General features: G+C 35.7%; 1 protein-coding gene across 1 annotated transcript in view; it reads left to right on the forward strand.

The window, feature by feature from the left end:
- BRCA2 (BRCA2, DNA repair associated) overlaps nt 1-24,588 on the forward strand; it is an 86,356-nt gene that overhangs the window by 17,285 nt on the left and 44,483 nt on the right. The window contains exons 10-14 of the mRNA XM_025363964.1: nt 33-1,148; nt 4,024-8,967; nt 11,931-12,026; nt 16,116-16,185; nt 23,718-24,145. Of these exons, the coding sequence (XP_025219749.1) occupies nt 33-1,148; nt 4,024-8,967; nt 11,931-12,026; nt 16,116-16,185; nt 23,718-24,145 (6,654 nt within the window). The remainder of the gene's footprint in view (nt 1-32; nt 1,149-4,023; nt 8,968-11,930; nt 12,027-16,115; nt 16,186-23,717; nt 24,146-24,588) is intronic.

Here is a 24,588-nt window from a genome sequence, read left to right on the forward strand (position 1 = left end):
TATTAATGTGCTTCTGTTTTATACTTTAATAGGATTTGGAAGAACATTAGGGAATTCATTTAAAGTAAATAGCTGCAAAGACCACATTGGAAAGTCAATGCCAAATGTCCTAGAAGATGAAGTATATGAAACAGTTGTAGATACCTCTGAAGAAGATAGTTTTTCATTATGTTTTTCTAAATGTAGAACAGGAAATCTACAAAAAGTAAGAACTAGCAAGACTAGGAAAAAAATTTTCCATGAAGCAAACGCTGATGAATGTGAAAAATCTAAAAACCAAGTGAAAGAAAAGTACTCATTTGTATCTGAAATGGAATCAAGTGATACTGATCCATTAGATTCAAATGTAGCAAATCAGAAGCCCTTTGAGAGTGGAAGTGACAAAATCTCCAAGGAAGTTGTACCATCTTTGGCCTGCGAATGGTCTCAACTAACCCTTTCAGGTCTAAATGGAACCCAGATGGAGAAAATACCCCTATTGCATATTTCTTCTTGTGACCAAAATAATTCAGAAAAAGACCTATTAAACACAGAGAATGAAAGAAAGAAAGATTTTCTTACTTCAGAGAATTCTTTGCCACATATTTCTAGCCTACCAAAATCAGAGAAGCCATTAAATGAGGAAACAGTGGTAAATAAGAGAGATGAAGAGCAGCATCTTGAATCTCACAAAGACTACATTCTTGCAGTAAAGCAGGCAGTGTCTGAAACTTCTCCAATGGCTTCTTCATTTCAGGGTATCAAAAAGTCTATATTCAGAATTAGAGAATCACCTAAAGAGACTTTCAATGCAAGTTTTTCAGGTCATGTGACTGATCCAAACTTTAAAAAAGAAACTAAAGCCTCTGAAAGTGGACTGGAAATACATACTGTTTGCTCACGGAAGGATGACTCCTTATGTCCAAATTCAATTGATAATGGAAGCTGGCCAGCTGCCACCACACAGACTTCTGTAGCTTCGAAGAATGCAGGTTTAATATCTACTTTGAAAAAGAAAACAAATAAGTTTATTTATGCTATACATGATGAAACATCTTATCAAGGAAAAAAAATACCGAAAGACCAAAAATCAGAACTAATGAACTGTTCAGCCCAATTTGAAGCAAATGCTTTTGAAGCACCACTTACATTTGCAAATGCTGATTCAGGTACCTTTCTCTTTTTTTTTTTTATTGAGTAAATAATACATATAGTTTTATAGGTGATGATTCCTTATGTGTTTTTTTGTGCTTTTTAAAATCTTTGTATCTTATATTTAATCTTAGGCATTGTCTGTATGCATTATTGTTTAGGTCTTTAATTACCAGTGTTTAGAATCAGGTCACTCAAACATGGTAGATAAGTTTGCCTAGTATGTATATATCCGTCACTCTTGAGACAGCTTTAAGTTCTAGGGTACATGTGCAGGACGTGCAGGTTTGTTACATAGGTAAACGTGTGCCATGTTGGTTTGCTGCACCTGTCAACCCTTCACCTAAGTATTAAGCCCAACATGTATTAACTATTTTTCCTGATGCTCTCCCTCCCCCAACACACCCCACCTCCAGACAGACCGTAGTGTGTGTTGTTCCCCTCCCTGTGTCCGTGTGTTCTCATTGTTCAGCTCCCACTTATGAGTGAGAACATGTGATGTTTGGTTTTCTGTTCCTGCATTAGTTTGCTTAGGATAATGGCTTCCAACTCCATCCATGTCCCTGCAAAGGACATGATCTTGTTCCTTTCATGGCTGCATGGTATTCCATGGTGTATAGTTTCACATTTTCTTTATCTAGTCTGTCACTGATGGGCATTTGGGTTGATTCCATGTCTGTGCTATTGTGAATAGTGCTGCAGCGAACATACATGTGAATGTATCTTTATAATAGAATGATTTTTATTCCTTTGGGTATATACCCAGTAATGAGATTGCTGAGTTAGATGGTATTTCTGGTTCTGAGTCTTTGAGGAATTGCCACACTGTCTTCCACAATGGTTGAACTAATTTACATTCCAGCCAACAACTTGAGACAGTTTTTGATTCATAAACATTCAGAGCTTGGCTAGCTAATTCCTGCTTTAATTTAAAAAGTATTTATTATACACAAATTGGACAACTCTATAAATATGTGTTGGTATTTACTATGTATTTTTCTCTAAAGCATGTTAAAAAAATTAGGCTAGATATAGTGGCTAATGCCTGTAATCTTAGCACTTTGGAAGGCTAAGGCAGGAGGATCACTTGTGGTCAGGAGTTTAAGAACACCCTAGGCAACTTAGCAAGACCCCATCTCTACAAAATATTTAAAATACCCAGGCATGGTGGCATGCTTCTGATGTTGTAGCTACTCAGGATGCTCAGATGGGAGCATCACTTGAGCCCAAGTGACTGAGGCTGCAGTGAACCAAAATTGTACCAGTGCACTCCAGCCTGGGCCACAAAATGAGACCTTGTCCCTAAAAAAAAAAAAAAAAAAAAAAAAAAGTAGTACTAGCTAAATTTAATGTAGGCTGGTTCTAAAATAATGATTTGTTGCTGTTGTTGTTACATAATTTTCTTAAATATTTTGAAGATTGCATACTGTTATTGCTCTATTTCAGCATCTCTACGGTGTAACTCTGTCCTCTGTTGTTACAACTGTTCACTTAGCAACTAAACTGTATGTTTACAAAGTGATTTTATCTACCTATGAGAAGATTTTAATGAATAGCTCAGTGAATAGTAGAGTTGGTGAGACCAGAGTACAGAACTGTTTGAAGTTTGGGTTAAATTTTTAGAGGAAAATGTTTGATACTATGCATATCATAGTTAAAGCCAATGAAAAAGTTAATATAGGCCAGACGCGGTGGCTCATGCCTATAATCCCAGCACTTTGGGAGGCCAAGGCAGACAGATCACTTAAGGTCAAGAGTTCAAGACCAGCCTGGTCAACATGGTAAAACCCCATCTCTATTAAAAAAACAAAAATCCAGATGTGGTGGCATGTGCCTGTAATCCCGGCTACTCTGGAGGCTAAGGCAGGAGAATCACTTGAACCTGGGAGATGGAGGTTGCAATGAGCTGAGATCACACCACTGCACTCCAGCCTGGGTGACAGAGCGAGACTCCATCTCAAAAAAAAAAAAAGAGCTAATACATGTGATCACTGATGAAATAAATGTGATCACTGATGAAATAAAATGCAATTAAGAACTGGTTAGTAGAAAATTCAGAGGGTCAAGAAATTTAACAGAGCAGTTGAACTCATTTGCCTTTATCATTGAGATTAGGTCATCTTTCAGGCTTTTAGTATATGGACCCTGTTTTTAAAAATTGTGGTTTTGTTTTTTTCAATGTGAAAAAATTAAGAAAATTGTTACTTTTCTAATTCCTTTTCTATGCCTTGCTTTTCTGTTCACACCTGTATTAATAGCAATGAAATTTTTTCAATTTTATTTTCCAATAAAAATTACTTTGAGTTTTGTTTATGGAAGCTAGCTACTTCCTTGACCTCGATACTAATTTTGATTGAGTTGGTACCTGTTATTAAAAAAAAAACTTGGTTCTAATTTATCTTTAGCTAAAAAATGTAATAACTAAAACATAGAGCATATTTAGGATTCTTTCTGCTTTAAATTTGACATTCACTTATTCTCATGTAATTTGTGTTTTGAACACTACCATTTTTATTTATTTTTATTTTTTAGAGACTGTCTCATTCTGTTACCTAGTCTGGAGTGCACTGGTGTGATCTCAGCTCACCGTAGCCTCAACCTCCTGGGCTCGAGCAGTCCTTGCACCTCACCCTCCCGAGTAGCTGGTACCACATGCATACACTACCACACCCAGCTAATTTTTATTTTTCTTACAGTCATGGTCTCGCTATGTTGCAGGCTAGTCTCGAACTCCTGGGCTCAAGCAGTCTTCCTGCCTCAGCCTCCCAAAAGTGCTGAGATTACAGGCATGAGCCACCGTGCCCAAACACTACCTTTTTAACTTAGTGAAAAATATTTAGTGAATGTGATTGATGGTACTTTAATTTTGTCACTTTGTGTTTTTATGTTTAGGTTTATTTCATTCTTCTGTCAAAAGAAGCTGTTCACAGAATTATTCTGAAGAACCAACTTTGTCCTTAACCAGCTCTTTTGGGACAATTCTGAGGAAATGTTCTAGAAATGAAACATGTTCTTCTAATAATACAATAATCTCTCAGGATCTTGATTATAAAGAAGCAAAATGTAATAAGGAAGAACTACAGTTATTTATTACCCCAGAGGCTGATTCTCTGTCGTTTCTGCAGGAAGGACAGTATGAAAATGATCCAAAAAGCAGAAAAGTTTCAGATATAAAAGAAGAGGTCTTGGCTGCAGCACATCACCCAGTACAACATTCAAAAGCAGAATATAGTGATACTGACTTTCAATCCCAGAAAAGTCCTTTATATGACCATGAAAATGCCAGCACTCTTATTTTAACTCCTACTTCCAAGGATGTTCTGTCAAACCTAGTCATGATTTCTAGAGGCAAAGAGTCATACAAAATGTCAGACGAGCTCAAAGGTAACAATTATGAGTCTGATTTTGAACTAACCAAAAATATTCCCATGGAAAAGAATCAAGATGTATGTGCTTTAAGTGAAAATTCTAAACATGTTGAGCTGTTGCCACCTGAAAAATACATAAGAGTAGCATCACCTTCAAGAAAGGTACAATTCAACCAAAACACAAATCTAAGAGTAATCCAAAAAGATCAAGAAGAGACTACTTTAATTCCAAAAATAACTGTCAATCCAGACTCTGAAGAACTTTTCTCGGACAATGAGAATAATTTTGTCTTCCAAGAAGCTAATGAAAGGAATAATTTTGCTTTAGGAAATACTAAGGAACTTCATGAAACAGACTTGACTTGTGTAAATGAACCCATTTTCAAGAACTCTACCATGGTTTTATATGCAGACATAGGTGATAAACAAGCAACCCAAGTGTCGATTAAAAAAGATTTGGACTCATCAAATATAGTTTATGATCTTGCAGAGGAGAACAAAAATAGTGTAAAGCAGCATCTAAAAATCACTCTAGGTCAAGATTTACAACCGGACATCTTGAATATAGATAAAATTCCAGACAAAAATAATGATTGCATGGACAAATGGGCAGGACCCTTAGATCCAATTTCAAATCACAGTTTTGGAGGTAGCTTCAGAACAGCTTCAAGTAAGGAAATCAAGGTCTCTGAACATAACATTAAAAAGAGCAAAATGTTCTTCAAAGATATTGAAGAACAGTATCCTACTAGTTTAGCTTGTGTTGAAATTGTAAATACCTTGGCGTTAGATAATCAAAAGAAACTGAGCAAGCCTCAGTCAATTAATACTGTATCTGCACATTTACAGAGTAGTGTAGTTGTTTCTGATTGTAAAAATAGTCATATAACCCCTCAGATGTCATTTTCAAAGCAGGATTTTAATTCAAACCATAACTTAACACCTAGCCAAAAGGCAGAAATTACAGAACTTTCTACTATATTAGAAGAATCAGGAAGTCAGTTTGAATTTACTCAGTTTAGAAAACCAAGCTTCATATTGCAGAAGAATACATTTGAAGTGCCTGAAAACCAGGTGACTATCTTAAATACTACTTCTGCGGAAAACAGAGATGCTGGTCTTGTCATAATGAATGCCCCATCGATTGGTCAGGTGGACAGCAGCAAGCAATTTGAAGGTACAGTAGGAATTAAACAAAAGTTTGCTGGCTTGTTGAAAAATGACTGTAACAAAAGTGCTTCTGGTTATTTAACAGATGAAAATGAAGTGGCGTTTAGGGGCTTTTATTCTGCTCATGGCGTAAAACTGAATGTTTCTACTGAAGCTCTGCAAAAAGCTGTGAAACTGTTTAGTGATATTGAGAATATTAGTGAGGAAACTTCTGCAGAAGTAGATCCAATAAGTTTATCTTCAAGTAAATTTCATGATTCTGTTGTTTCAATGTTTAAGATAGAAAATCATAATGATAAAACTGTAAGTGGAAAAAATAAATGCCAACTGATGTTACAAAATAATATTGAAATGACTACTGGGACTTTTGTTGAAGAAATTATTGAAAATTACAAGATAAATACTGAAAGTGAAGATAACAGATATACTGCTGCCAGTAGAAATTCTCGTAACTTAGAATTTGTTGGCAGTGATTCAAGTAAAAATGATACTGTTTGTATTCATAAAGATGAAAAGGACTTGCCATTTACTGATCAGCACAACATATGTCTTAAATTATCTGGCCAGTTTATGAAGGAGGGAAACACTCAGATTAAAGAAGGTTTGTCAGATTTAACTTTTTTGGAAGTCGTGAAAGCTCAAGAAACATGTCATGGTAATACTTCAAATAAAGAACAGTTAACTGCTACTAAAACAGAGCAAAATATAAAAGATTTTGAGACTTTTGATATATCTTTTCAGACTGCAAGTGGGAAAAATATTAGTGTCACCAAAGAGTCATTTAATAAAATTGTAAATTTCTTTGATCCGAAACCAGAAGAATTGCATAACTTTTCCTTAAATTCTAAATTACATTCTGACATAAGAAAGAACAAAATGGACATTCTAAGTCATGAGGAAACAGACACAGTTAAAAACAAAATACTGAAAGAAAGTGTCCCAGTTGGTACTGGAAATCAACTAGTGACCTTCCAGGAACGACCCCAAGGTGATGAAAAGATCAAAGAACCTACTCTGTTGGGTTTTCATACAGCTAGTGGGAAAAAAGTTAAAATTACAAAGGAATCTTTGGACAAAGTGAAAAATCTTTTTGATGAAAAAGAGCAAGGTACTAGTGAAATCACCAGTTTTAGCCATCAATGGGCAAAGACCCTAAAGTACAGAGAGGCTTGTAAAGACCTTGAATTAGCGTGTGAAACAGTTGAGATCACAACTGCCCCAAAGTGTAAAGAAATGCAGAATTCTCTCAATAATGATAAAAACCTTGTTTCTATTGAGACTGTGGTGCTACCTAAGCTGTTAAGTGATCATTTGTGTAGACAAACTGAAAATCTCAAAACGTCAAAAAGTATGTTTTTGAAAGTTAAAGTACATGAAAATGTAGAAAAAGAAACAGCAAAAAGTCCTGCAACTTGTTACACAAATCAGTCCCCTTATTCAGTCATTGAAAATTCAGCCTTGGCTTTTTACACAAGTTGTAGTACAAAACGTTCTGTGAGTCAAACTTCATTACTTGAAGCAAAACAATGGCTTAGAGAAGGAATATTTGATGATCAACCAGAAAGAATAAATACTGCGGATTATGTAGGAAATTCTTTGTATGAAAATAATTCAAAGAATAGTATAGCTGAAAGTGACACAAATCATCCCTCCGAAAAACAAGATACTACTTTAAATAACAGTAGCATGTCTAACAGCTATTCCTACCTTTCTGATGAAGTATATAGTGATTCGGGATATCTCTCAAAAAATAAACTTGATTCTGGTATTGAGCCAGTATTGAAGAAAGTTGAAGACCAAAAAAACACTAGTTTTTCCAAAGTAATATCCAGTGTAAAAGATGCAAATACATACCCTCAAACTGTAAATGAAGGTATTTGTGTTGAGGAACTTGTGACTAGCTCTTCACCCTGCAAAAATAAAAATGCAGCCATTAAATTGTCCATATCTAATTGTAATAATTTTGAGGTAGGGCCACCTGCATTTAGTACAGCCAGTGGTAAAATCATTTCTGTTTCACATGAAACAATTAAAAAAGTGAAAGAGATATTTACAGACAGTTTCGGTAAAGTAATTAAGGAAAACAATGAGAATAAATCAAATATTTGCCAAACAAAAATTGTGGCAGGTCGTTACGAGGCATTGGATGATTCAGAGGATATTTTTCATAACTCTCTAAATAGTGATGAGTGTAGCATGCATTCACATAAGGTTTTTGCTGACATTCAAAGTGAAGAAATTTTACAACATAACCAAAATATGTCTGGATTGGAGCAAGTTTCTAAAATGTCACCTTGTGATGTTAGTTTGGAAACTTCAGATATATGTAAATGTAGTATAGGGAAGTTTCCTAAGTCAGTCCCATCTACAAATACTTGTGGGATTTTTAGCACAGCAAGTGGAAAATCTGTCCAGGTATCAGATGCTTCATTACAAAAGGCAAGACAAGTGTTTTCTGAAATAGAAGATAGTACCAAGCAAGTCTTTTCCAAAGTATTGTTTAAAAGTAATGAACATTCAGACCAGCTCACAAGAGAAGAAAATACTACTATACATACTCCAAAACATTTAATATCATCCCAAAAAGACTTTTCATATAATGTGGTAAATTCATCTGCTTTCTCTGGATTTAGTACAGCAAGTGGAAAGCAAGTTTCCATTTCCGAAAGTTCCTTACACAAAGTTAAAGGAATGTTAGAGGAATTTGATATAATCAGAACTGAGCATAGTCTTCACTATTCACCTACATCTAGACAAAATGTATCAAAAATACTTCCTTGTGTTGATAAGAGAACCCCAGAGCACTGTGTAAACTCAGAAATGGAAAAAGCCTGCAGTAAAGAATTTAATTTATCAAATAACTTTAATGTTGAAGGTGGTTATTCAGAAAATAATCACTCTATTAAAGTTTCTCCATCTCTCTCTCAATTTAAACAAGACAAACAACAGTTGGTATTAGGAACCAAAGTCTCACTTGTTGAGAACATTCATGTTTTGGGAAAAGAACAGGCTTCACCTGAAAATGTAAAAATGGAAATTGGTAAAACTGAAGCTTTTTCTGATATTCCTGTGAAAACAAATATAGAAGTTTGTTCTACTTACTCCAAAGATTCAGAAAACTACTTTGAAACAGAAGCAGTAGAAATTGCTAAAGCTTTTATGGAAGATGGTGAACTGACAGATTCTGAACTGCCAAGTCATGCCACACACTCTCTTTTTACATGTCCTCAAAATGAGGAAATGGTTTTGTCAAATTCAAGAATTGGAAAAAGAAGAGGAGAGGCCCTTATCTCAGCGGGTAAGTGTTCGTTTTTACTTTTCATGTTGCCAATCACTATTTTTAAAGTGTTTATTCAGTAGACTTGGTATGCTAACAAGAATGTTATAAAGTAAGTATGTATTTTCAGCCATTTTTGCGTAGTTAGTTTGGGGGAGTATGGCTTGATTCGATATCTCTGAATCTGTATGCCAAGAAATCATTTTAAGGGTCTCTTAATGTATTTTCAAAAGATTATTAGTATAATAATTGAGAAATTACTGTTAAAAAGTTTGAGTTTCTCTAGAAAATTTGAAACTCTTTTAACAAAACCTGCATAATACTAACTTAACTGTTTTCATATACATAGCAAGTTCAGATTCTGACTTATATGAACTTTAAAAGTTGCTTTCTGGTTATACCGTGTACTGGGTAATATATACTACTTAGTTATACTAGTTACATAGCTTCCGTTTCCTTATCTATAAAATGCAAATAACACCTTCCATGAGGGCTGGGTGTGGTCGCTCACAACTTGTAATCCCAGCACTTTGGGAAGCCCAGGTGGGTGGATCACCTGAGGTCAGGAGTTTGAGACCAGCCTGACCAACATGGTGAAACCCTGTCTTTACAAAAAATTAGCCAGGTGTGGTGGCGCACACCTATAATCTCAACTACTCCAGAAGCTGAGGCAAGAGAATCACTGGAACCTGGGAGGCGGAGGTTGCAGTGAGCCGAGATCACACCACTGCTCTCCAGCCTGGGCAACAGAGCGACACTGTCTCAAAAAAAAAAAAAAAAGTGTATTTAAAGCACTTAGTGAACTTGGCAGATAGTATGCAGAGAGTATTTAGTAAGTAAGGGTTGGCTTGCTCTCTTTTTTTCATTTAGGAAGTGAGCTAAAAACAGTAGTGTTAATAAATAGTATCTTGATCTTAATGTTATGTAGACTACTCTAACTTCCCTTTTAAATGTATATATATCTAACAACTTAGTTCAACTACAGTCATGTGTCATTTGACAGGGATATATGTTCTGAGAAATAAGTTGTTAGATTTCATCATTGTGGGAACATCATAGAGTATATTTACACAAACCTAGGTGGTATAGCCTACTATACACCTAGGCTATATGGTATAGCTTATTGCTCCTGGGCTGCAAACCTATACAGCGTGTTACTGTCCTGAATGCTGTAGGCAATTGTAACACAATGGTAAGCATTTGTGTATGTGAACATAGAAAAGGTACAGTAAAAATACAGTATTAAAATCTTATGGGGCTGGGCACAGTGGCTTATGCCTGTAATCCCAGCACTTTGGGAGGCCAAGGCAGACGGATCACCTGAGGTCAGGAGTTTAAGACCAGCCTGGCCAACATGGTGAAACCTCATCTCTACTAAAAATATAAAAATTAGCTGGGCGTGGTGGCACACACCTGTAATCCCAGCTACTAGGGAAGTTGAGGCAGGAGAATCACTTGAACCCTGGAGGCAGAGCTGGGCGACAGAGCAAGACTCCATCTCAAAAAAAAATAATAATAATAATTTATGGAACCACTATTAAAGTCTTACAGGATGACCATTGCATATGTGGTCTGTTGTTGACCAAAATGTCATTTTGTGACAAATGACTATATTAAGTTAACCTAATACATACCTATATTAGATATGTATTTGGTTTTGTTTTTTTGTGTATTTTTTTCTGTTAGTGTATCTGGTAATAATCTTAAATAATTGAATCTGTTGGTTAGTTACAATTAAAGCAAACGCCAAAACTCCAACATTACAGTGGATAATCTTAAATAACTGTTTCCTTTTTAAAAAACCTATAACTCATAAAAATATTTTAGTTATTAGAATTCTTCCTGTCTAGACCTCACATATTACAGAGAGACACTGAAGTCAGTCTCCTCATTCAAAAAGTGTCTTTTGCCCCTAAGTCATTCTGGTGGATACAGATTTACTTAATCAAGTGTTATCCAGGTCACATTCAATATAGGGTTTACTTTATGGACAAAGTAGTAAGTTTATAATACTTAAACTGTTTGCTGTCCTTTAGTGTGAAATCCTGAAGTGTACATGCTTAAAGATGTTTGTAATTCTTTTGTGGAAAATAATGGCTTTATTTATAGCAACCCATTCTGTTCTTGTGCATACTGAAGTGTATTGACCTTCTACCTAGGGGAAAAAAAACAATAACTCAGACTTGTAAATGCTTTCAATGGTGTTTCTGTTTCATATAAGTATATAGCTTAGCCAGCTTCTGGTTACTGGAACAGTACAGGTCACTGTTAAACAATTAAACCACTTTTATAATAATCTAACACCTGCTAACGCCTTGCATGGACATTTTTACTTATTAAATTATACAAATTTATTCCCTGTAATAAAGCATCAAGAAGCAAAGTACCTGTTATCATATGTTATCTCAGCATGACATGGAAATGCCTACCTTGAATTATGGTTTAATCTTACCCTCTTAGCCTCTGTAGAACTTTTAAATAAGAATTGTTTCTATTACTAGTACTTTAATGTAATTTGGTAATTTTAAAAAGCCTCTTAACTCTAATTCAAGGATCTACGTAATAAATTCCTCCTTCAGTTTAATGGCTGCCCCCACTCCCCGCCTGCCGTAAAAAAAAAAAAGAAAAAAAGAAAAAAAGTTTATTTGAAGAAATTTTGTTAGACCTTATTGCCAGTAAACCTAGAGTTATATTCAGTGTCAGTTTTTCAAAAGTAGCTTATCTGTGGTATCTGGTAGCATCTGTTTATACCTAGACCCTATTCAATAGTGGTGTTTTAAAGTGGTCAAAACAGAACAAAAATGTAATTGACATTGAAAACTGACTTTTCTCTTTCAAAGATTAGGTCACTATTTGTTGTATGTATTTTTGTTTAACATTTAAAGAGTCAATACTTTAGCTTTAAAAAAAATGGACTGTAGTCTTTTGAGAAATAAAACTGATATTATTTGCTTTAAAAACATACATGAAATATTTCTTTTTAGGAGAACCCCCAATCAAAAGAAACTTGTTAAATGAATTTGACAGGATAATAGAAAATCAAGAAAAATCCCTAAAGCCTTCAAAAAGCACTCCAGATGGTAAAATTTGCTTTTTATTTATATCTTTTCTCCTTCTATAGGTATGGTATATAATATTCTTAGTTATTTTTCTCAGTTCTTTTGGATGTGTATATTGGAAAATATTTTACAGTGTGGTTTAATTGTTAAATTTGTATCTTATTATTAAGTGGACTTTTCCTTTATAATATCTAGTATGATGCTGAAGTAATTGGGAAGCATGAAATGATGATAAAATAATGACTTTTTTATTTTTAAAAAGCTGTAAGAATTTAGTAAAAAGGTAGTGTAATATTTAAAGCTTAGGTTTTGGAGTCCAGTCAGACTTTTGGTCTCCAGCATTACAGCAAAATCCATCTTTCCTAAATAACACAATGATTTCTATGGTACCAAATCCAGTGGACATTTCTCAGTCCTCATTTGACTATCTTTCAGCTGCATTTGACATAGTTATCAGTCTTCTCCAGACCACCACATTCTCTTGGTTCTCCTCCTACATTGCCACTCTTTTTCTGTCTTCTTTGCCTGTTCTTCCTTATTCTAGGCAGGAGTGCCCCACGGCTCAGTCCTTACATCTCTTCTCCATCTAAATTTCATTGTCTGCCAGTTATAACTGCAGCCTTAACCTGTCCCTGAACTCCAGACTCATTCATTTGCCTGCTTAATACATCTTGACTTGCATTGCTAATATGCATCTCAAAGTTAACATGTAACCAGTGCTGAACTCCTGACTCCATCCCTGCTCCAAACCTACTTTTTAAGTTGTCTTTCGTTTCTCAACAAGGGGCAGTACCACTCTTAATGTTTCAGTCTTTTGTTTCCTCATACTTTATACCAACCCATCAACAAGTTCTGTAGGTTCTGCCATCAAAAATGTAACAAGAATTTGATCATTTCTTTCCGCCTGTACCCCCACCACTGTCATTAAGCCACTATCATAGCTTCTAGTTGATCTCCCTGCTTTTGCCCCTTTTCTTCAGGCTGTTCTCAACGCTGCAACCAGAGTCATCCTCAACCAGAGTCATCCTGACACAATGGTCAGATCATGTTAGTTGGCTGCTTAAAACTCTCTGGCACCTGTCTCATTGAGGCTGAAATCCAAAGTTCTTACCATGGAATGCTTGAAAATATGACATGTGTAACTATTGTTCATTATATATATTTGGTTTCTAAGTTTGGATAGGAAGAGTTCATATAGTGAAGGATAATTATATTAAAGACGCTTTGTTCTGAAACACATAGGGTAAATCCCACAAGAAGTAGGAACATCTGGAATTTTCTAACTCATCTCCCATTAGTGATAGAAATTTGAAAGTTACAAACACAGGATGGTTTGAATGTCCAGAAAACTGTTTATTTCTGTTTTTTTCTTTTTTTTTTGTTTTTCATCCAACTTGTTCTCCAACCTTTAGTGTGCACAAGAATTCTGAAGAGAGTTGAAAATTAAAACAATGTTTACTGGTTTTTTTTTTTTTTTTTTTTTTGAGATGTATAAGTAATTGGTAGGGTAATTTTTACTGTATTATTACTTGATAAGCTGTCTTTAGAGGCTGTATAAGATGTAACTCCTCTCAAGGTATTGAAAGAATGGCATTAGGTAGTATAAGGCACATAGACAAATCGTCTGTTTCTGAAGGAATTGGTTTTGACATAGTCCTACAAAGAAGTAAATGGAAGATGTATTCTAACAGTGCTACTGTTGCATGAAATATAACTTGCTTGTGGAATTATTTTGAGCCAGTAGATATTCACTCTTTATTTGATCCTCATATTTTTTATTTTTATTTTTTTGAGATGGAGTTTTGCTCTTGTTGCCCAGGCTGGAGTGCAGTGACACGATCTCAGCTGACCTCTACTTCCACCTCCTGGGTTCAAGAGATTCTCCTGCCTCAGCCTCCCAAGTAGCTGGGATTACAGGTGTGTGCCACCACACCTGGCTAATTTTTATATTGTCAGTAGAGAAGGGGTTTCGCCATGTTGGCTAGGCTAGTCTTGAACTCCTGACCTCAGGTGATCCACCTGCCTTGGCCTCCCAAAGTGCTGGGATTACAGAAGTGAGCCACTGTGCCCAATCAAGGACATATATACTCTTATTACTGAGGACCCAAAAGAGCATTTATGTGGAATGTATCTATTGATATTTACCATATTAGAAATGTAAATTGATTAATGTTAAAATTTGTAATATTATGCATTGGTCATTTGGAAGATATGAGTTCACTGAGTTATGGGGATCTTCCGAAAGTTGACAGTTTTATTATGCAGTATTAAACAATCACTTTCATTGATACCATTACTGATCAGAAAAGTTTAAGTAGTAGAAACCTGTCAAGCTTACAAAGCTGGATATAAGCTTCCCAAAAATTCTAATTTTCATCTAAAAGCTTGAATTTTTCCCCTGGCAATAAGTATTGTCACTTATTTTTCTTGTAGTTGACAAGCTTATTTTCGTTCATTTTTGAAAAGACGTCTACCAAATACCCAAGTCTGAATAACTATAGTTTGTTGGTTATTCTTTCAAGTAAAAGGTATTTCATGAAAAAAAAGCTAGTACAGCTCACAACTCCATCATTTAAGTGTATTTTCTTGAGAAACGCACTGAAGTATGCAATCATAATACACCAACAGTACAAATATCAACAGTGAAAAGGACATACATAACATCTTACTAATAAGACAGTTTTGACAGCTTGGATTCCCTAAAATGGTTGTAGGTACCTCACAGTCAGGATTCCACCGATTATTCTTGAGAATCATTGTCCTATAGTATATACATAATAATCTGAATTTACAATGTCAGTATTAACTACTGACAATAAAACTACTAGGAAAATGTAAGAATTCTTTGCAGTTTTTGTCCTTAGAGTATATAGGTTGAGTATCCCTATCTGAAATGCTTGGGACCAGGACTATTTCAGATTTCAGATTTTTTCAGATTTTAAAATGCTTACATATACAATACATAATGAGATATCTGGGGATAGGACTCAAGTCTAAACATGAAATTTATTTAAGTTTCGTAAACCTTATACATATAACTTAAATGTAATTTTATACAATATTTTAAATAATTTTTGCATGAGACAGTTTAAACTGTGACCTGTCACATGAGGTCAGATGTGGAATTTTCTACTGGCCTCATGTTGGCATTCAAAAAGTTTCAGATTTGGGAGCATTTTGGATTTTCAGGTTAGGGATACTCAACCCATATATTATTAAGGATGTGTAGTCAAAATACCGTGTTCAAATGTCACTCAAAATAATTCTTCTGGATGTGGTTACCAATTTGATAGTTAGGTTAGATTCCTTTTTTTCCATTTGTTTTCAATTTTAGGATTTGTCTTTTCTTATTTAATTTTATATTTGAATAAATAAAACATGACATAGTTCATTCATCAGAACTACAAAAAGGTATACTTAGAGTTTTTATTCACCCACCTCTTGCTTTCTGTAGGTAATCTTTTTTAGTGTTTTTTTTTTTCAAGATTCTTTTTAATAAAAATAAGCAAATACATACATATATATTCTCATTACCCTTTCTTACTCAAAAGGTGCAGTATATACACCATTTTCCACCTTGTTTATTGGTTGTTGTTTACTTAAGAATTATTTGGAGATAACTCCTTAATGAGTATATAGAGATCTTCCTCATTCTTTTTTATGGTTACATAGTAGTTGATCATCTGGCTGTATCAGTGTATCCTAGTTTATTCAACCAATTTCCAACTAGTGGACTTATTGAAAATTAGGTACAAGTTACACACTGAGAATGAACAATATCTAAAGCTTAGCTTTTAAACCTTCAAAGACTAAATTTTAAATTTTGCATTTGCATCAGAAATTAGCTAACACCTTTGAGTTATGATGGTTAACATCAGCTGACTAAATGTATACTGATTTCTGTTGTATGCTTGTACTGTGAGTTATTTGGTGCATAGTCACTATCAATTTGTGAATCAGCAATTTATTTTCATAGTTATCATTTATTGAACATCCAGTCACTGAAAATTTTGAAGTCTGTAATTGTCTCAAATTTTTTGTGTAAGTACAGGAACATGGATATTCTCTTAGATTTTAACTAATATGTAATATAAAATAATTGTTTCCTAGGCACAATAAAAGATCGAAGATTGTTTATGCATCACGTTTCTTTAGAGCCGATTACCTGTGTACCCTTTTGGTAAGGCATGTTTAAATTTTTCTAAATTCTAATATAGTATGAGAAAAGTCTCATTTTTATAAATTAACATTTCTAAAAATAATGATACTAATATTAAGAAGTTAACATTTCCCTTTTTGAAAGCCTGCATCAGGATGAAATAATTCTGTACTTTGGTAGTATTTTATAGTGCTGTTCATATCATTATTTTATTTTTTAATTTTATGACAGCTTTTGTAAAGTAGACAGATTTTATTCTAATTTTATTGATGAATTACTAAGGTTGGAAGGAATTAAGGAAATTGCTCGAAGTCAATTAACAAAAATATTGCAAATATTAAAAATATTCTTTTACCTCTCCTCTCTAAACCTTTCGAAAAGTACTAAGATAATTTTTTTAATGTGTAATTCCCAAGGACAATGACCAGAAGAAACAACAACAAAAGTTTGGAAACCAAAAACATGAAGGATTTAGTAAGCATGGGAAAGCTAAAACCTGACACTAGAGCAAACAGAGATGCTTTCCCCTAAAAACCTGAGAAAGATTCAAATTGGCAGCAACATGTACTTCTGAAGGTGAAGTAGAATAGGAAGATTAGTTGAAATTCTTTTTAAGAAATGTCTGTATTTCCTCCCCCACTGCAAATAGGCGGTTATCCTTCTTACTCCAGGAAATCAGACATTTGTTTTTTGAAAAAGATGAATTGAGAGGATTCTGAACTGAAGGTGGGCTGGAGGGAGGAGACACAAGGCACAATTGAGGGGAAGATACTAAAATGAAACATCAGATACAAATCTGTATGTCAAGCAGTGAGACCTAGCTCCTTCCCACACTTGGTTCCCGAATGCTGGCAGGCAGGCCCTTTAGGCATGAGAATGGAATATTTTTTTTTTTCTGGGGAATATGCCTGACCCAATAGAAAAGACCAAAAAATACTGACAGTTGAGGATACTCAGATGAAATAGTATAGCCAGTCATCAGACCATGAAGCTTAACTGTTGACATGCATAGAGCTTCCAGGAAGCTATTAAGTGCTTCACATTTAAATAAGAAAAGATAGTCAAAGATAACTAGTCATTGGAAGAAAGCTACTATGAAACATAGTCACCAAAGTACAAAATCCATAGCAGAAAGGAACCTAGAGGAAATAGACTCTGAAAACTTCATAAAAACCTACTAATATTCTCAGGTAAGAAAAGAAAAAACAGCCATAAAATAATAACAAGTTGCTATAAAAAGCTCTTAGAAATTAAAAATATGATAGCACAAATAAATTAGTAGAAATAATGGAAGATAAGAATCATGAAAGTTCCCAGAATATAGAATAAAATGAAAAAAGGTATGAAAAGTTAATCCTGTGGGTCTATCATCTGAAAATACAGAGTTTGAGAAGGAAGGCACAGAAGAGAAATTTTAAAAAGAAATTTTAAAATAAATAAATAATTTAAAAAGTTTTACTAGTACTGAAGGACATGAGTTTCCTTAATTAAAGGGGCCCACTGAGTGAACACACAAGTAAAAGTGACCCACAGTAAGGCACATCCCTGTGAATTTTTAGAATAATAGAGGCAGACAGGAACCTTAAATTCATTAGAGGACCAAGAAGTTAGGTTTCAAATTGTTTCAAGTCATAATAGTATGAATTCTCTTATTATCAACGATGGAATCTAGAAGAACGTAGATCTTATATAATACAGAGCAGTGCCTTCAAATAACTAAGAGAAAATGATTTCCAACCTAGAATCTGAATTAAGTGTGAGGGTAGACATTTTTCAGATGTGAAGTACTAAAAGATCTCTTGTGTGCTTTTCTCAGGAAACTAACCAAAACAAATGCATAAACCAAGAAGGAGGAAGGTATAGGACTTAAGAAACAAGAATTCAACATAGAAGAGAGGCAAAGGGAGCTCTCAGGATGATATTGAAGGGAGATCCCAGAGTAGGTGTGTTGCTAAGTCTAGAAAGGCAGCTAGACTGCTCTGGAACTGAAGAAGATAAGAGACTTTGGAAGAGTTTGCCTTCAAGATAAAAATAAAGCAGTACCTGCATGTTTTAATGTATTAGGAAACTTCTTGGTGAAGATGGTGAATTGAGACCAGGCACAGTGGCTCACGCTTGTAATCCAGCACGTTGGGAGGCTGAGGTGGGTGGATCACTTGAGGCCAGGAGTTCGAGACCAGCCTGGCCAACATGATAAAATCCCATCTCTACTGAAAATACAAAAATTAGCCAGGCATGGTGGCACACGCCTGTAATCCCAGCTACTCCGGAGGCTGAGGCACGAGAACCGCTTGAACCTTTGAGGTGGAGGTTGTGGTGAGATTGCACCACTGCACTTTAGCCTGGGTGAGACTCTGTCTCAAAAAAAAAAAAAAGATGAATTGAACATACTCATCTCCCTTCTTTGCCCTCCAAACTTTTACCAAAACATCATTGAAGAAACTTACACACACACAAAAATCAAGGAAAATAGGAAATAACAAAGTAACTAAATTTCTCAAAGCATGCAGAAGGAAACTGAATAGAAGCTGGTGGTGGGGACAGCAGAGAACCAACGATTTTACACTCAGGTCTCAAAAGCTTAGGAATTGGTGGCTTCATGGGTGGTGCAGAAGGAGGAAGCCAAAATGGGATAAGTTGAAATTATGTTTAAGAAGCAGTACTCGCCGGGTATGGTGGCTCACGTGGTGGATCACCTGAGGTCAGGAGTTCGAGACCAGTCTGGCCAACATGGTGAAACCCCATCTTTGTTAAAAATGCAAAAATTAGCCGGGCATGGTGGCGTGCCCCTGTAATCCCAGCTACTCAGGAGGCTGAGGTGGGAGAACTACTCGAACCCAGCAGGTGGAAGCTGCAGTGAGCCAAGATTGCGCCACTGCACTCTAGCCTGGATGACAGAGCAAGACCCCATATCCAGCAGCAATATTCATGAAGCTGGGCAACTGTCTCCTGCCTGCTCGATCAAAAGACCAGAGGCTTATTCTCCAGAGAGGATACAGTAGAGGGTGAACACACTGGGCACAGTTGAAGGCAGGAGTAACTACTTGAAAGCAAGAAAAAGTTAATATGTGCATATTGAATGTTGGGGATCACCCCTCACCAAGCCCTTTTCCGCCACTCAGCTTCCAGAATATAGATAGCTAAGTTTTCACTATTGGAAGTTTCTATTTAATCAGGCTACTGTGTAGCTTGCGGTCAAGTTCATCTTTGTACCAAGTGCTTCCAAACAGCCTTTTGGTCCCTCACTTTTAAGATTATGAGACATCAGAAAAAGCAAAAATAAAATACCCAAAAACAAATTAATGAAAATAACTTAGAAGAAACATTATTCAAGGAGAAGAAAAGGTTTTTTAAAAACTTTAATTTGTGAACAGAATAAAAAGAGGTTTATATATATAGCTAAGAGTTTAGATGTGAATAAACAATAGGTACATAGAAAATAAGCAGATTTTAAAAATTACCTCGAGAAAGCAAAAGTTGTAAAGGATATATACTATTTATATACTACACATTAATACTACACATGCTTTATACTGACTTAGCCATAATGTAAATGTTGAAAATTGATAGTGAGAGGTGAAGCTGGCTGGCTTCTGGGTCAGGTGAGGACTTGGAGAACTTTTCTGTCTAGCTAAAGGATTGTGAATACACCAATCAGCGCTGTGTCTAGCTAAAGGTTTGTAAATGCACCAAACAGCACTCTGTAAAAAACCACACCAATCAGCCCTCTGTGTCTAGCTAAAGGTTTGTAAATGCACCAGTCAGCACTGTGTAAAACAGACCAATCAGCACTCTGTAGAATGGACCAATCAGCAGGACGTGGGCAGGGCCAAATAAGGGAATAAAAGCTGGCCACCCAAGCCAGCCCCAGGAACCCTCTCTGGTCCCCTTTCACGCTGTGGAAGCTTTGTTCTTTCTCTTGGCAATAAATCTTGCTGCTGCTCACTCTTTAGGTCCGCACTACCTTTATGAGCTGTAGCACTCACTGTGTAAGTCTGTGGCTTCACTCCTGAAGTCAAGCAAGACCACGAACCCACCAGAAAGAAGAAACTCCGGACACATCTGCACATCAGAAGGAACAAACTCCGGACACACCATCTTTAAGAACTGTAACACCCATCGTGAGGGTCTGTGGCTTCATTCTTGAAGTTAATGAGACCAAGAACCCACTGGAAGGAGCCAATTCCAGACATAATAGAATCAAATACGTAATTTAGGAAGATGAAAGGCAAGAGTGTGTGTGTAGTAAAGTAGACGTGTTAACAGAGCTAAATTTTCATTTTCTACAGGGGTGCTTCAAGGGAAAAAGTCAAGAAGAAACTTCAGTTAGACATGTAAATATAAAATCATCTAAAATTGTTTAAAGTAGTTGCAAAATTTTTTCTAGCTGATAATTTTTAAGCCTAAAAATATTGAAATTATTTTAATGTTACCGTTTATTTTATTTATTTTATTTTTTTGATATGGAGTCTCACTCTGTCGCCCAGGCTGGAGCGCAGTGGCATGATCTTGGCTCACTGCAGCCACCGCCTCCCAGGTTCATGGCGACTCTCCTGCCTCAGCCTCCCAAGTAGCTGGGATTACATGCGCGTGCCACCACGCCTGGCTAATTTTTTGTATTTTTAGTAGAGACAGGGTTTCACCGTGTTATCCAGGATGGTCTCAATCTCCTGGTCTCAATCTCCTGACCTCATGATCCGCCCACCTTGGCCTCCCAAGGTGCTGGGATTACAGACATGAGCCACTGCACCAGGCCTAATGTTACCTTTTCAAAAACACCTGCTTGTGGAGTTGTTGAAGTCACTGAGTTGTATTTCTGGAATGTGTTTTTTAGCAGGCTGCACATACATATGTAGAAAGCCAGGTGATTTTTTTTTCATTTCTTTTTTATCAAACAGTTGTATTAAATAAGAAAGGAAATACCTAGTTATTTACCTGTGTATTAGCCTAATTTATGTGTAAAATGGGAGAATAGTTTGATGTATTTAGCAAACATTTGTTAAAGTACCTGCTCAAACTACCTAGTATATACTATAGTGATGGATATAAAGATAAATAAGTCTAACTCAAATTGCTAGCCTGGGAACCAGACGTGAAAGCAAGAATTATAATGTAATATAAATTCTAAAATAGATGTTAAAAAGTGATGTAAGAACATAGAAAAATTGTCAGCTAATTACATGACAGAAAGCTCAATGGGAAAAGTACTTCAGACAGAATGTAAAGAATGCTTGGTTAAAGAGGGCATTCCAAATCTTGGAATTTGGTTGGGGGACAGAGGGAAACAAAAAGAAATGGGGAGGTTAGGACCAAATAGGAAGCTTCCTGTATGTCATTTCTGATAAGTTGAAACCTAGATAGGTGATAGGCTGTCTTTGGAAGTTTCTGACAAGAGGAACAAAATAAGATTGGTGTTTTAGAAGTAGACCAAAGCAAAACTGTTGCAAGGAGATTAGTAAGGAAGTACAGGTCTTAACCTAGCAAAGGAGGTAGAGTAGAGGGTAGAGAATGATTAAGAGATAAATTCAGTAGATTTGGCCAGATAGTGATAAGTTGAGACTGGCAAATTATTTCCAATTACATTTAAATAGACATCTTGAGCATAACCTACAAGGCAAACTCCTTATACTAAAAATATTCTGAATATTTAAAAAGAAAGGATTAAAAGAGATCAATCAGTAGAAGTTTGGGGATAGAAGGTTTATTCACGCTTGTGCAGTAGATCTCATCTAGATCACCTGTTTGAAGAAATCAGTCCAATTGTCTTCTCTCTCTCCTGCATCATTGATTTTTTCCTAATAGATTGTTCTCATCACCCTAAGCAGTTGTTGTACATCTCACCTCTTAAAAAGAAGAGCCTTTCTAAACTAATCTCACCAGTCCATTTTCTTGCTTCTCTTAAAGCCCAACTCATTAGAATTGACCCTACTCTTTTCACTTCATCTCTTTGAGTATTCTCCTGAACCCACTCCAGGCAGTCCTTTCAGTGGAACTAGTCCCCCCCTGCTTACCTCCCTACTCCTCAATATACAATGAATTCTCATCAAAGAAGCCAGGGGATCCTTTTAAACATAAGACAGATTATGTCATTTCTTTACTCAGAACTATTCCATGGTGTGCCATCTCAGAGTAGAGACTAAAAGTCCTTGTCATGGTGTGCAGATTCTTGATGATCTGGCTGCTTTGCTATTTTTCCAGTATCACCTTCTAATGTTCCCCTTGTTTTCCTTGCTCCAGGCACACTTATGTCTAGGCCAATTGACATATTTGTCTATCTGTTTTCTTCCATTGAAATGTACATGCAAAAACAAAATTTTGTTAACTGTGTTCCTCAGCAAAACAATGTCTGGCACCTGGTAGGAATTCATTAAATAGTTGATGGATAGATGAATGGATAACTAAAGGAATAACTTCAAGTTCCAGGTATCCAGGGTTTGGTAAAAGGAAATCTGGGGTTTTCAGCAAGATGTCAAGTATTAAGAAGGGCATGTATGCTGAGAAAGGTGATTACTTTTGGACATACTGAGTTTGAAATCAGTGTGAAACATCAAGGTACAGATGTCTGATGCTATACGTAGTGTAAAATGTAGGAACAACCCTAGGGGAAAAGTCGAGCATGAGGATAAAGGATATTTTCATTGTTAGGTGATAATTTAAGCAATGGAAATGACTCACATTAGTGAGGGAAAGTGTCTAAGGAAGACATCCAACTTTGGAGACTTTTTTTAGGAATCAGGAAGAGGTAAAACCAGTAAAAGTTGAAAGAGGTACAGTGATGGTGAGAAATTTAAAAGAAGGAAAATGTAAACCGTTATAGCTGTCAGGAAAGTTGAGTAGAGTGAGTTTGTATGTATCTCATGTGCATCTGGGAGGTCATTAACAACTTTATTGAGAACAGTTTCTGTAGAGTAGTGGGAGAAATGAGAGTTTATTGAGTAGAAATTGAGGAAGTGAAAATAGCTACATTACCTGTTGAAGAAGGTTGACTGTGGAGTATAGGTAACAGTGAGTATTAGCTTGAGGCAGAGATAAAGGCGAGTGAGAAAATAAGAGTTTTAAAGGTAGGCAAGACTTTTGGGCTAAATGAAAAGGACACTTTTTAAAAGGTATACATAGGTAGAAGAGAGAAAAGAGAGTGAGGCAGGATAATTGAAAGAGGGGGTCTCCTGTGGAGACTGAGGTATTAGGCGGGGTAGAGAGTTCAAGTGAAGATGTGAAGGTGAGAGAAGAGGATGGGTAGACATTTCCCTGGTGAAGGAGGTAAGCAGTACTATGATGGAATTGGAGGGGAAACACTGAGAGGGTCCACAGTTCACAGACTCTCTTATGTGTTATGTGAGGTAGATTGAAAGTCAAAGGCTAGGAATGAGTGTGTGAGAAACGGTTATAGCCTTGAAAAGTGGTATTGTTTTGGAATGGCAACCATGATAAATGCAAAACAGTAACCAGAATAGGATCACCATATAGCAAATGAGGGTCCGCAGAAAAGGCATATTCCTAAATATTTGTATGTGTACTAGTCAATAAACTTAAATATTTTCTCCCCATTGAAGCACAACTAAGGAACGTCAAGAGATACAGAATCCAAATTTTACTGCACCTGGTCAAGAATTTCTGTCTAAATCTCACTTGTATGAACATCTGACTTTGGAAAAATCTTCAAGCAATTTAGCAGTTTCAGGACATCCATTTTATCAAGTTTCTGCTACAAGAAATGAAAAAATGAGACACTTGATTACTACAGGCAAACCAACCAAAGTCTTTATTCCACCTTTTAAAACTAAATCAAATTTTCACAGAGATGAACAGTGTGTTAGGAATATTAACTTGGAGGAAAACAAACAAAAACAAAACATTGATGGACACGGCTCTGGTGATAGTAAAAATAAGATTAATGACAATGAGATTCATCAGTTTAACAAAAACAACTCCAATCAAGCAGCAACTGTAATTTTCACAAAGTGTGAAGAAGAACCTTTAGGTATTGTATGACAATTTGTGTGATGAATTTTTGCCTTTCAGTTAGATATTTCCCTTATTAAATAATGTCCTGATGGTTTTCCATCTTTGGTGATAATTTTAAAACCCTTTTTAATGCTTTAGATTTTCTAAATCCAAAGATTAGGTTTAAATTATTCTAATGTTTCTTTCAAAGATAACTACTTGTGGACTTGTTAAAAAAAAATTAGACACACAATCTAGGATTGCTGTTACTGGAATATATTTTCTATCATACTACTAATTTTCTTTTAAAAATGAGATAAAAATAGGGCCGGGATGCCTATAATCCCAGCATTTTGGGAGACCAAGGCAGGCGGATCACCTGAGGTCAGGAGTTCAAGGCCAGCCTGGCCAACATAGTGAAACCCCATCTCTACTAAAAATACAAAAAAAAAAAAAAAAAATCAGCTGGCATGGTGGCGG

Source organism: Theropithecus gelada, chromosome 17 (genome assembly GCF_003255815.1).
Source record: "Theropithecus gelada isolate Dixy chromosome 17, Tgel_1.0, whole genome shotgun sequence".
NCBI lineage: Eukaryota > Metazoa > Chordata > Mammalia > Primates > Cercopithecidae > Theropithecus > Theropithecus gelada.